Here is a 14,162-nt window from a genome sequence, read left to right as displayed (position 1 = left end):
TTGTACCGATTGGAGGATGGAATTCTGTCCCGCGCTCCCGGCACAGACCTTGTTCCTCCCCAGCTGGGGCTGTATAAAAAGATGCAACCACCTCTGGACTTCTGGTTTCCTTTCCAGCCATCTCCATTGCTGCGTGTTTGTGTTAGTAGAAGAGAGGAGAGAGTCCAGCTCCTACTGGCTGCCTCTAGGAGAGAAAGTGCCCTGTGGTGCTGGAGCCGGGGCAAAGGTCTGCTCTGGACCGAGGCCAGATTCACTACGGGCTGAAAGCGGAGCCAGCAGCCAGCTGGGCTGCTTCAGTCTCTGTGCGCTTCCCCCTTTGGATCGCACTGTGTGAGGCTGTCCAGAGAGAGACGTGCTCCCACAGAGCAGGCCTGGCAGGTCTCTGCTGACCTCTAAGGTTCCTGGTGGGCCGGCGAACCTCAGCCAGTTTGTGCACTCATGCTAAGTAGCTGCAGTGCTGTTGGTGGCATCGCAGCCATGCCGGGAAGTGTCTGGGACCCCGGCTATCAGCATAGTGGGCAGGGCATAATCCCCATTTGTACTTGCTCCTGGCCATTGCTGCAGGTGGCTGTGACTCATTAGGGAAGTGGTCCCCAACCTTTTTTGTCTGGTGGGCACCAGACAACGAGCCATGGAGGACCATGGGAGCGGACGAGCATCTGCCGAAATTCCGCCGACAAGTGGTAACGTCAATAGGCGTCGCCGCCGACAAGCAGCGTCCTCCAGAGGCATCGCCGCTGAAATACCGCCGAAAATCAGTGACGCAGCTTGTCGGCATTTTGGCGGATGCTTGTCCGCCAACCGGTACACGGGTGCACTTAGACACCTCGGCGGGCGCCATGGCACTTTTGGGCACCGCATTGGGGACCCCTCCAGTAGGGGGTGGGGTCAGGGCAGTTGCTAACCCCTTGGCTTAATAAAAACCGCTTCTTGGTCCTGGCATGCCTGGAGGTAGCTGCACCCAGGAGTTGTGTGGCCCTCTCCTGTGGACACTCACAAGGGGTAGCCTCAGACTTCTCCGCCAGCTGGCAGAAGTCTCTAAAGGTGCCCTAAGCAGGGCCCCTCTGCTCCATGTACACCAGCCCCTTGGAGGCTATTTCTCCCCAGGATTTGGAATCCCTCTGCTTTTCCCCACTCCCTCCCTTGCCAGGAGAGGGGACTGTAACATGACACTGCAGGGGGCATTGAAAACCAGCCTCTCTGCCCTCCACTGGGACAGAACCCTAGTCCGTAATCTCTTACCCCAGCCGAGAGCAAGCGGGAGGGCCCCAGCGGTTAACTCCAGCTGCGCCAGGATCTGGGGCAGCTTCCTGCTGTGTGCAGCGCTGGAGTTGTTCTGGTGCCATCCCAGGTGGCAAGCAGGGACCCAAGAGGAGAACAGCCCCTGCCTGTCACAGAGGCTGGTAATTTTTAAATCATGATGTTTTTCTAAAAGCTCTGCTCTAGGAACGATGTTAGGGCAGGTCTCTGGCCTGGGCTGTACAGGAACCAGCTTAGGTGATCACAGTGGTTCCTTCCAGCCTCGGGGCCTATGGGTCTAAGCGGGGCATTCCGGCCATGGCAGCCATTTGCAGAGGCATTAGCACGTCCCCACACCCCCTTTGCACTATTCCTGCTACTTTGCTGGAATCAGCCAAGCCACAGAGAGGTCAGCCCTTCGCCTTCCAACTTGTACAATAGCGAGTCGCAGCTCAGCAGAGAGCACCCGTGCGACGCGGCCTTTGGGAGGGGAGAGCTGGCTGGGGGAGAGCTGGCCCAAGTCCAGATTTCGGGGGCAACACCCAGCACTGTTGTGATAAATGGGCCTACAAATGTACCCGAAGTGTGAGCGCAGCTGTAAAGAGAGGGTGAAAGTTCCTGGTGTGTCACACAAACCGTCCTACTCCAACACGTGGACTGGGAAAGGTGCAAAAGACTGAATTAGCCCAGACAATGAGGCTGTCTGAGATCATTCGAATTAAAGGCCCACGTTAGGATCAGGCCTGGTAAACAAGAGCAGCATGAGACTGAAAAGGAATGAACCAAAAGGGGTGTGTGAGATAGCAGGCCTAACTGGTGGACAAAGTAATGCAGGGCGGGGCTATTCCGCCATTGCTCCCCTCTGGGGTCCTTCTAGAAAGAGACCATGGGAGAAAAATTGGCTGCTGGAGAGAGTTTCACCATGATGGCTGCCTGCCCCACCATCTGCTGGGGACCTGTCATCCTGATCCTGAGAGCTGTCCTGAGCAGAGCAGAACCCAGATGACTCTCCCAGCTCCAGGTGAGTCCCAAACACCATGTGGGATGTAAGACCTCCCTCCCATGTCTCCGTTTCCTTCCCCTCCTTATTTCTTCTCTTTTCCGTCGGTCCAATAAGTGTCTGGCTTAGCTGGCCTAAGCTGCATATTTTGCAACACTGCCAGGAGCCTATGACCTGAAGGAGGCCACTAAAAGCAATGCCTTAAACAGCCTGATGCTGGTATGAGTTTGCCAGGTCTCAGGGTGGCTGGTCAGCCTGTGGGCTGCGCCTGTGTTTTTCCAACAGGAAAGTTGGAAGTGAACATCAATGCCAGAGACAGAACAAAGCTGCATCTTCTCCCTTTGCTGTTCTTGTCTCTTCCCTCTTGTGTGTGTTTGTCCTGTTTTTTGTTCTAGGAAACAGGCTCAGACTTACCAGCAACAGTCACAGCTCAGATGACTTCTCTCTCACACGCCATCCCACCCAAATGACAGTTACCACCATCCTCTCTTGCAAAACTGGGTTACGCTGCTCAGTCACGGGGTGGAGCTGTGTGTAAACACCGTATTGAAGCTGACCTGAACCACACCTGGCAGAGCAGTCAAGGAGCTGACCATGAACACAGCTGGGGTGTGTAGAACCACAGACCAAGAGGGTTAGAGGGAACTGGTCATCTAGTCTAACCCCTGCCAATGCAGGACTTGTTGGGTCTCACCTATCCCAGACAGACAGCTCCAGCCTCCTCTCAAAAACCTCCAGTGAAGGGGCTTCCACAGCCCCCAAAACATCTGTGCCACTGTCCCACTCCTCTTATGGGGAGGGAGTTTCTCCTGAGATTGACTCTAACTCTGCTGTGCTGTCCTTTGAGCTCATCGCCTCTTGTCCTGCCCCCTGTGGCAAGAGAGACCAACTTTTCTCCATCTTATTATTGCAGCTCTTCAAGTGTGACCCTTCTGCCCCTCTGAGTTGGCAGCAACAAGGGCTGGGTTCAGTATCCAGGGGTTCCGTTTCAGTAACACAATACATAACCGGCTCGAGCCCCCACCCAGTGACCTGGGACACTTACAGACCATACCCCCCGGGCCCCTCTAGGAGGCAATACTTCCCCTCTCGCAAGCACGGAGTCTGAGTGTAACAAAATCTTTTTAATAAAGAAAGGAATCAATGCGGCATCCCATGGAGAAACACCACAAACAGGGTTATAACACAAACCATAAACAAAAACCCACCTCCCAGTACGTTTGGCAATGTCCTTTTCCCCTTAGGGTCTTAAGTCCAATCACCCCAAAGTCCAAGAACCCAAAAGTCTCTGGTCAGGGCCACCCCAGAGTTCAAGAGTTTATCTGTAGAGTTTTACCCCCCCCAAGCCTGGGTGGAAATTGGGGAGGGGAGTCCACACAGGGTGTTAATGGGCACCTTACATGGGCCAGGGCCAACTGCTCCACCTCTCCATGAAGTTCTGTTGCAGCCTTCACCACAACCAGCTCCACCACACCAGCTGCCCCGCTCCTCCAGCTGCCCCTGCAACTGCTTCACTCTGCTCACTGTTCCATGGGCTGCTCCAACTGCTCTGCCAGCCACTTAACAATAGGTCTTCAGACTCCCCCACTAGTTAACACAGCACTCAGTGATCTCCATTCAGCTCTTTCAGTGACTTCAGCTGTTAGTAGGGGAGCCCTGGTCCAGGTGCACCATTGGTCCAACATGAATTCAGCTCAGTAGTCTCTAGACAGACTCCTAATAGAATCAAAACTAGCTCTACTCTTTAACAGTAGAGAGGAGGCTGTGCAATTGGTGTTACAGGCCCTCAAAAGGGACCCATACCATCAGGTACACACACCAGTCCCCAACCTCTCTCCGTTTATAGGGTTTTGGAACCCCTGTCCCATGTTTAGCAAGTACCACCCGTGAGGTTGAGTCATTTCTATCACAAAGCATTGCCACAGCTCCCCATTCACACAATCAGGGTGACAAACTTTTTTTTTTCTCCTGCCCCAATAACAAAGAAATTGGGGATCCCAGAGCTGTTAAAATCACGATCCCAAGCTGCTGTGGGTTTATGCTAAGTGTGAGGTGGATGCCAATGCAAATCTTTCCACACCCTTTGAAATTTTTGAGATTCTTTCCACACTCCCTACAATTCACCACCAGATGTCAGGGTAGCACTCAACCTGACTCTGCTTACACAAGTATCTGAAAACCCTGCGATGTTCCCCGCAATCTCCTCTTTTCCAAACTGAACATACCCAGTCCCTTCAGCCTTTGCTCGTACGGCTGCATTCCAGCCCTGGGATCATCTTCGTCGCTCACCTCTGGATCCTTTCCAGCTTCTATGCATCCTTTCAATACATCGGTGACCAAAACTGGACCCAGTTCTCCAGCTGAGGCCTAACCAGTGCAGAGGAGTAGGTCTATCCCCTCCCGTGACTTGTAGGCTCTGCCTCTCTTAATACAACCAAAAATTGCATTGGAGTTTTTTGCAACAGCATCGCATTGCTGACCCATGCTGCGGCTGTGATCCACCACGACTCCCAACTCCTTCTCAGCAGCGCTGCTGCCCAGCCAGGTCTCCCCCAGTCTGTATTTGTGCATTTGGCTTTTCTTCCCGACGTACAGCACCTTCCGTTTGGCTTTGGGGAATTTCATGTTGTCATCTCTAGCCCAGTTCTCCAATTTATCCAGATCCCTCTGAATTCTAGCTCTGTCCTTCAAAGTGTTGGCAACCCCTCCAGCTTTGTGTCGTGTGCAAATCTGATCAGTTTGCTCTCTGGTCCTACATCCAGGGCATTGATAAAGATGTTAAACAACACTGGATCCAGAACAGATCCCTGTAGAACCCCACTTGAGCCCTCCCTCCAACCTGACATCAGTCCATTACTAGTGACTCTTTGTTTGTGGTTGTTTAAACAATTACATGTCCACTTAATGGTAGTTCCACCCAGCCCGCATTTCTCCAGCGTATTTATCAGAATGTCATGTGGGACTGTGTCAAAACCCTTGCTGAATTCCAGGTATATTATGTCCACTTCATTGCCCCATCCTCCAAACCAGTTACCCTGTCAAAGAAGGAAATCAAGCTGGTTTGGTATGATTTGTTCTCTGTATAAGGAAGCTCTGTAGCCAGGCTAGATCTGGTACAGAAGAACATGTCAATCTGAGACACTGTCAGATAAGGGGAGGTTTCCTCTAAAAACTCTCTGCAGCTAAAGGGAACAAGGGATGTTGTTACAATGAAAGCCTTGTGTAATTCTTGAGCGACAAGCTGGGTGAGGTCATATCTTTCATTGGATCGACTTCTGTCGGTGAGAAAGACAGGCTTTGAGGCTTACACAACCCTCTTCTTCAGGTTATGTAACTTCCCATTGTGATATGTTCCCCCCAGGGTGCCACTTGGAACTGGGGTCCCACTGAGCCTGCCTGTCCCATCAGCCTGGGTTCCCCTTACTCTGTGCTGCTATGACTAGCTTTCAAGTTCCCTTCTTGCACACACACACAGGTAGAGACACACCCGGCTGCCGCTATCTTCATACAGATGCTGAGATCAGCTCTGCCTGGGAGAGCTCAGCTAAGGAACTGCCCAGCACGCAAGTGCACAACCCATCTGGAGTGTAAACCCCAAATTGTATCGTCTTGTGCTGCACAGAGAACTGCACAGCGTAAGCTCATTGCAATTTGCCCCCTCTCTCAATGTGGAGAGAGATGCAACAGCTTTGTGCCCCAAGTATGAGTTCCACACTGGCTTTAGAGACAAAACAAAAGTTTATTAACTACAAAAGATAGATTTTAAGTGGTTATAAGTGATAGAAACAGAGCAAAGCAGATTACCTTAGTAAATAAACAAAAAATGCAAACTGAACTTAGCACACTAGATAGGTAGGATATAAATTAGCAAATTATCTCACCCTGAGTGATAAACAGGCTGGCAGATTCTTAAGGCACAAGTTGCCTTGGCTCTCCCAGGTTTTCATACACAGGCTAAAGATCCTTCTAGCCTGGGACCATCACTTCCCACAGTTCAGTCCTTGTTCCTCAGGTGTTTCCGGGTGTGTTGTTGTAGGGAGAGTGAGGACCCCCCATAATGTCATTTTCCCCTTTTATATCTGGAAAGCTCTTTTGCTGTGACCTGGGTCACACAGTTCCCATTTTGTAGTGCTATCTCTGAGAGGTTTCTATTGTAATCCCTGTGCTTGTGTGCCTTTCCTCAATAAGCCAGTAACATTGTTTGGCCTTTTTGCTGTCGCACCCGAAAAGCTGCTTGTGGCTGTTTTCAACCTCACAACATGTTTCAGTAACACATACATAGCCAAACATCATACAACGATAGCACATACAATCCAGCGAAATATTACTCTCTAGCAGATCAAGACTTTTAGAATGACACCTCGTAAGGCATACTTTGTATAAGGCATATCCTAATTACATGGCAGTGGTGAATATTGGGGTGTCAGGGTGTCACACCCATTTCAGAGGCCGTAATTCTTTTTCCTTCTTTCCCTGTATCTGTAATAAAAGGTTAAAATGACGTTTACTGGTGTGTTAGCCATGGTACTAAGCAGGCTGAGGTCTCTGCACGCCAAACCTTGTTTAATGCTGGGCAGTGAACGCTTTTCACTCTTTGGGCTCATTTATTCCACTGAAACAGCATTTGTGTGATTTTTGTGTGTGTTACGAAATGGCTACGGGTACAAATGAAAGTGAATGACAATAACTCAGAGCCAGAGAACAGGGCATGTGCCAAGTAGTCAGCCTGGACTTAGCCAGGCCTCCATTTCTGGGCCCCAAACTCTGCTATTGGCACCTGCCAAATGGAGACCAGCATTTGAAAACGTGCATCTGTGTTTACAGGAAATAGAAGGGGGAAAAAAGGCCTTGAGGGTAAAAGGAGCCACTTGGTCCTACCTGGCCCCTCCAGAGTTGACAAAGAGCAGAACCTCTCCCATTTAGAGTTATATAGAGAGGATTCTAGCTCTGTGCCCTGACCCCATTAGCAAAGCCTGCCCTTGGGTGAAGTCCAATGTTCTCCATTTTGGATGGATCCTCTGAACAGAAGCAGTTTCTACTGCAGTGCGGCAAGCAAAAGCAAATAAAGAACTTAGCATGCAGGACGACAGAGGGACGAGGGGGCAGATGCAGCGAAGCTCCTTGGAGTTCTCTGGGACTAAGAACATAAGAACGGCCATAATAGGTCAGACCAAAGGTCCATCCAGCCCAGTATCCTGCCTACCAACAGTGGCCAATGTCAGGTGCCCCAGAGGGAGTGAACCCAACAGGTAATGATCAAATGATCTCTCTCCTGCCATCCATCTCCACCTTCTGACACAGAGAGGCTAGGGACACCATTCCTTACCCATCCTGGCTAATAGCCATTAATTGACTTAACCTCCATGAATTTATCCAGTTCTCTTGTAAACCCTGTTATAGTCCTAGCCTTCACAACCTCCTCAGGCAAGGAGTTCCACAAGTTGACTGTGCGCAGCGTGAAGAAGAACTTCCTTTTATTTGTTTTAAACCTGCTGCCCATTAATTTCATTTGGTGACCCCTAGTTCTTGTATTATGGGAACAAGTAAATAATGTTTCCTTATTCACTTTCTCCACATCACTCATGATTTTATAGACCTCTATCATATCGCCCCTTAGTCTCCTCTTTCCCAAGCTGAAAAGTCCCAGCCTCTTTAATCTCTCTCTGTTCTCTATCCCTTTTTTTATTATTCCTAACATCCAGTTTGCTTTTTTGACTGTTGCTGCACACTGCATGGATGTCTTCAGAGAACTATCCACAATGACTCCAAGATCTCTTTCCTGATTAGTTATAGCTAAATTATCCCCCATCATATTGTATGTATAGTTGGGGTTATTTTTTCCAATGTGCATTACTTTACATTTATCCACATTAAATTTCATTTGCCATTTTGTTGCCCAATCACTTAGTTTTGTGAGATCTTTTTGAAGTTCTTCACACTCTGATTTGGTCTTAACTATCTTGAGCAGTTCATTATCATCTGGAAACTCTGCCACTTCACTGTTTACCCTTTTCTCCGGATCATTTATGAATAAGTTGAATAGGATTAGCCCTAGGACTGACCCTTGGGGAACACCACTAGTTACCCCTCTCCATTCTGAAAATGTACCATTTATTCCTATCCTTTTTTCCCTGCCTTTCGACCAGTTCTCAATCTGTGAAAGGATCTTCCCTCTTATCCCATGACAACTTAATTTATGAAGGAGCCTTTGGTGAGGGACCTTGTCAAAGGCATTCTGGAAATCTAAGTACACAATGTCCACTGGATCCCCCTTGTCCACATGTTTGTTGACCTCTTCAAAGCACTCTAATAGTAAGACACAATGTCCCTTTACAAAAACCATGTTGACTTTTGCCCAACAATTTATGTTCTTCTATGTGTCTGACAATTTTATTCTTTACTATTGTTTCAACTAATTTGCCCGGTACTGACATTGGACTTACCAGTCTGTAATTGCCGGGATCACCTCTAGAGCTCCTTTTAAATATTGGCATTACATTAGGTATCTTCCAGTCGTTGGGTACAGAAGCTGATTTAAAGGATTTAAAGTTCAGCACTCACAACCCAATTACTGAGGGACACGTGGGCTGTGCTAGGAAGAATACTAGAACTGCAAACATACCTCCTGTCCTGCTACCATGCTGAGAAGGAATCTTTGTTACCCACCAGTTTAGCACCCAGGCTGCTGGCGCCCCTGCTCTGCACCAGTCCCAGGGCCCAGTTGTGATTCCCACCCTGTTTTGAGTGTAAGTAATTGGGTACATGTTACATGATTTAGTCCTGCAATTTCCACACACATTCCTGCCACCAGTACTGATGTAGTAATAAATAATCATCTCCCCTTTTGTTCTTCTGAGTGCCTCTTATCCCAAAGGACCTCATATCTCATACATATGGATCACCCAGACATCACTGAAACGCATCCCCCTCTGAGATAGATGGCAGCAGTTCTTTAACAGCACTCAAGAATGCTACCCAGCAGTCTAGGGTAGGAAATTATGAACACTCCAAGGGTGCAGAGGAAAGTGCCAGAGGGATTTAATGAGGCAGAGTGGAAGTGCACGAGTTGGAATCGGACCAGGATCCAGAGGTAACATCCCCTGGAGCAGGTGCACTCCCCTTTAGACTGTGACACTCCATGGGAGTGGGGTGCACACTTCCCAAATGTCATTACAGGGGCTGTCACTCCTTTCAGTCCCAAAGTTACCTCCATTCCACACAACCTTGGGGCTCCCCCATCCCTTTTGTTGTTGGAAAATATTCAGGTCAGAAACAAAGAATCATGAAACTGGCATTACAGTCACCTCTGGTTCTCCAACTGTGTCACACAGTCAGCTGGGGACTCGCAGGGCACAGATAGGTGGCACATGGCGGGCAGGATTGGAACGGCAGTGATGCCAAGGATGGAGGTGGGCTGCCAAGCGCTGCTGAGACTTAGGCGTGATAGATCGGGCCTTGAAGGCTGGGAACTGCTGCACCCAGGAGCTGCACATTGCATTGCACTTTTCCCGCAGGAACAGTCTTTGTTCCTCCATCCTGTGGCACGTGCCCCATTTTGGGCCTCCGCAGGCTGAGCACGTGCGTGTGCACCCAGTGGGGGAACGGTCACCAGTGGGGCAGGCCCCGTGGTTCCGGCTGGAGACCTGGGATCAGTCGCTGCCCTGCCAGGCTCCCTGTAGGGCCAGAAGAACGGCGCTGGTGGGTCAGACCCATGGTCCTGCCTGGGGCTGGTGCCGCACGCTGCAGGAACGCCCCGTGGCAGGCAGTTCCGCAGGCCCCGCGCGCCCGGGTAAGCGCGGCAGGCCCGACCCCGAGGGGCGAGGGCGGGGCGCGAGGCAGCCGGTGCACGCGCTTGGCACGGCCCCCCCGCGCGCCGCGGCTGCCTGGCCCCGCCCCTCCAGCGCGCGCGCGCGGAGCGGAGGGGGAGTCTCCCCTCCGGGCGGCGGCGCCTCACGCGGGAGCCGGTGGCGCGCACGGTACGGCTGCGGGGCGGAGTGGTCGGGGGCTGAGGCTGAGGCTGGGGAGGGGAGGAGCTTGAGGGGCTCCGGGGCTGAGGCGAGGTTGGAGGTGAGGGGAAGGGAAGGAAGGTTGGGGGGTAGATGTGGGCTGAGGGAGAGGTTTAGGGGGGTGAGAAGGGAGAGGTTGGGGGTGAAGGGAGGGTGGGGAAAGGAAGAGTTGGGGTGAGATGTGGCTGAGGGGAAGAGGTTTAGGGGGGGAGGGGAAGGGAAGAGGTTAGGGGAGATTTGGGGGCTGAGGGGAAGAGGTTTGGGGGGAGAGGGGAAGGGAAGAGGTTGGGGGTGAGATGTGGGGCTGAAGGGAAGAGGTTTAGGGGAGGGAAGGAAGAGTTGGGGTGAAGGGAGGGGTGAGGGGAAAGGAGAGGTTGGGGGTGAGATGTGGGCTGAGGTGAGAGTTGGAGGTGAGGGGAAGGGAAGAGGTTGGGGGGGTGAGATGTGGGGCTGGGAAGAGGTTTAGGGGGGGTGGAGGGAAGGGAAGAGGTTGGGGGTGAGGATGTGGGGCTGAGGGGAAGAGGTTTGGGGGGAGAGGGGAAGGGAAGAGGTTGGGGGGTGAAGATGTGGGGCTGAGGGGAAGAGGTTAGGGGGGTGAGGGGAAGGGAAGAGGTTTGGGGGATTGTGGGGCTGAGGGGAAGAGGGTTTGGGGGGGTGAGGGGAAGGGAGAGTTTGGGGCTGAAGGGAGGGGGTGAGGGGAAGGGAAGAGGTGGGGGGTGGAGATGTGGGCTGAGGGAAGAGGTTGGAGGTGAGGGGAAGGGAATAGGTTTGGGGTGGGTGAGTGTGGGGCTGAGGGGAAGAGGTTGGGGTGAGGGGAAGGGAGAGTTTGGGGGGTGAGGGGAAGGCGAAAGAGGTGGGGAAGGTGAGATGTGGGGCTGAGGGGAAGAGGTTGGGGGGTGAGGGGAAGGGAAGAGGTTTGGGGGAGTGAGGGGAGGGGTGTTGGGAGGCTGGGGGGCCAGTGAGAGGTTGGGGTTGAGGGGAAGGGAACAGGTGGTGGGGGGCACTGAACTCCTTTGGCCTGTGGAGGCCCCCCTGCTGTCCCACTCCCCACGTGCATCCGTGGACTGGGGGTTTTCCCTCTGAAGTGTTTCTCAGGCCCATTTGAACAAGAATAGAGGGGAAGGAAAGTTAATAGCAGTCACTTATGTGACACCCACTCACTGAATACTGCATGTCATTCTGGTCACCTCAGAAGAGATTAAAAAGACTGTTAATTGTAGGAGAGAATCGACTAAGAACATTAGAAATCCATGATACGGCCACACCTTGAATCCTGCCCCATCTCAGAAAGATACATTCGAATTGGAAAAGGTCCAAAGAAGCCAAGGGCAATCAAAGCGATTAGGGGATGGCACAGCTTCCTTATGAGGAGAGATTTAAAAGTCTGGGACTGTTCATTTTAGGAGAGTGATGACTCAGAACAGAAGAACATCCACACTGGGTCTGACCAATGGTCCCTCCAGCCCGGTGCCCTGTCTCTGATAGTGGCCAGCGCCAAATGCTTCAGAGGGGATGAGCAATACAGGGCAATTATCGACTGATCCATCCCGTCATCCAGTCCCTGGCAATTGGAGGTTTAGGGATCCCTGCAGCATGGGGTTGGGTCCCTGACCGTATTGGGGGGATGTGGTAGAGGTCTATAAGGGATGGCGGGTGTGGGGAGAGTGAATTGGGAAGTGTTATTTACCCCTTCACGTAACACAAGAACCAGGGGTCACCCAATGAAGTTAATAGGCAGCAGGTTTAAAACAAATATGAGGCAGGACTTCACGCAACACACAGCTTGTTTAACTCACTGCCAGGGGATGTTGTGAAGGCCAAAAGTATAACTGGTTTCAATGCTCTGGTAGTCCCTAAACCTCCAAGTGCCAGAATCTGGGGCTGGTCAATAGAGAATGGATCATTGAGTAATTGCCCTGTTCTGTTTATTCCCTCTGAAGTGTCTGATCCTGGCCATTGTCAGAGACAGAATATTGACACCTCTATCAATGCCGAGAGCGTCTCCTAGGAAAAAAGCAGATGGGACTTGGATTTCTAGTGAAAAATAATCCTCAGAACTATGTGTTTTTTGTTGTTTTTTTTAAGAGAGAGGGCAGTGGGACCCATCCCTTCTCGAGCCATCCTTGTCCTTCATAAAGACACAGAAAAGGGCACAAGCCCATACATTTCCTTTGCGTCATCTTTAATACTCAAAAGCAGGTTGTGGGGATTTTAGGTCCCAGCATGCAATGCTCCACGGTTGGACTAAAGAAGAGAATTGTATGCTGGGAGTTGTAGTCATTGTACTCTTCTGGGACTGGTTACTATGAAACACAAAGCCCTTCACCTTATATGTGATATTTTGATCCAGATTTGTTTGTCTAACATCTCGTGTGTGGCCCTGATCCCTACTGTGATTCAAATAATAGTTTGCTAGTGGCCCATCTCCTCCTCCCATTTTGTCCTTGTAGTGAGATTATAACTCACTGTTTGTGCTGCCAGGGTAGCTCCTGTGATTGGGCATTCACAAACACTGGATTGTGATGTGCCTATGGGATCTGGCAGGAGGAGAAGCTGGGAAGAAAATGCTGGGCCAAGTACAGAGGTTTCAGAGGTCATCATTAGCACTGCCCATCTTCTTTCTCTGAGAACCAGCAGTGCATTATTTATTTTAAAGTGGAATAGCAACTGCAATGCAAGATGGCCAAAGAATTGTCTCCTCTGGGCAAGCCATTCATTCACGCCTGTAATGGTATATTTCTCCAGCCCATGGGGCCTGTTACCCATCTTATGAGCTGCACATGGAAGGAGCTGAGGCCAGGCGTCGCTATGAAATGATGCTTGTGTTCAGAGTTGGTTTGGTATCATCAGCTGCAGGCCTCGGGTAGTGTGAGCCAGTGGTGATGCAAAGGCTTCTCAGAGGTGCACATACGCTTTCCTGGAGCATGTTCTCTCCAGGGAGTGGGATCTGGTGGAAGTTGTGCTCTGCCTTTGCTGAGTGTGCTGCTTTCTAAGCCGGTTTGCTCTTTTGCAGGATGGAGGGCTCTGAGGATCTAGATAGCAGCCTCCTGACACAGCCTTGGGCTTCAGTTTGCTTTGGTGAATCCACTTTTATTGCCAAGGCTTGTTTCAGAGAAACCGGCTATGTCTTGCTGATCTCTGACCTCAGCAGTGTGTGGTACGAGCATGCAGACACGGATGTCATTGGGAAAAGATCCAAGGTGAGTCTGGAATGAGGTTTGCAAAATCCACAAATCCCCTTTTATGCATAAGCCTGCTCACATTCCAGCATGAGTTTATAGGACATGCAGAGGAGGGATGACAGCTTCAATAGGACTAGGGTAGAAGGCCTTGATGTGGGAAGCCCTACACAGGTCTGCTGATTCCTCTCCATTCTGACCTACAACATTTCCTGCTATGCTAGTCCTGGGCTTCTGCACCCAATCTCTGCTGATGCCCCTCAGTCCTGATCTGCAGCCTCCCTTCTATTTCAGTCCTGGTTTCCTTCCCCACAGCTCTACCAGTGCCCTTCAGTTCTGAATCAGCACCTTCGGCTGTTCCAGTTCTGGATCCCTCCTCCTCAGACACTGTACCAAACTGGTGGTCTGTGATTCTGAGAGAGATTGCTTGGGGTGAGGCCATCAGACACATTTCCCTTGTAGGCTGGGATGGAAGCTTGTTTTCAGGGGTGCAAGGCCAGTGCACTAGCAGTGTTTCACTCTGGCAGCCTGTCCTCCTTCCCCCATCTTTCTGGTGATTGTGATGCCATAGAATTGGGTATGGTCATCAAGGGAGAGACTGTTGTTAGCTTTAATGGCCAGGTCAAAAGCTACCAGCAGCTTCCTCTTCAGGACTGCTCCTCCAGGGATGCTACCCTGGCAGTTTCCGCAGCCTCAGTTACATGCTCGTTTTAATGATGTCACTTACATCTTCTGTAA

General features: G+C 51.0%; 1 protein-coding gene across 3 annotated transcripts in view; it reads left to right on the top strand.

Moving 5' to 3' along the window:
* The first annotated feature begins 10,178 nt into the window (after positions 1 to 10,178).
* The window catches only part of NHEJ1 (non-homologous end joining factor 1), a 166,473-nt gene continuing 162,489 nt past the window's right edge, over positions 10,179 to 14,162 (top strand). For 2 of the 3 annotated variants that reach the window (XM_032791661.2, XM_075070340.1), the window contains exons 1-2: positions 10,179 to 10,215; positions 13,259 to 13,445. In XM_032791661.2, coding sequence (XP_032647552.1) covers positions 13,260 to 13,445 — 186 coding nt within the window. In that variant the 5' untranslated portion in view covers positions 10,179 to 10,215; position 13,259. Of the gene's footprint in view, positions 10,216 to 11,311; positions 11,557 to 13,258; positions 13,446 to 14,162 lie in introns of those variants that run through there. The other variant, XM_075070339.1, reaches the window with a different exon arrangement.

This window comes from Chelonoidis abingdonii, chromosome 10 (genome assembly GCF_003597395.2).
Source record: "Chelonoidis abingdonii isolate Lonesome George chromosome 10, CheloAbing_2.0, whole genome shotgun sequence".
NCBI classification, from domain to species: Eukaryota; Metazoa; Chordata; order Testudines; family Testudinidae; genus Chelonoidis; species Chelonoidis abingdonii.
Note: the sequence above shows the minus strand (reverse complement) of the source record. Positions and strands in the feature narration are given on the sequence as shown.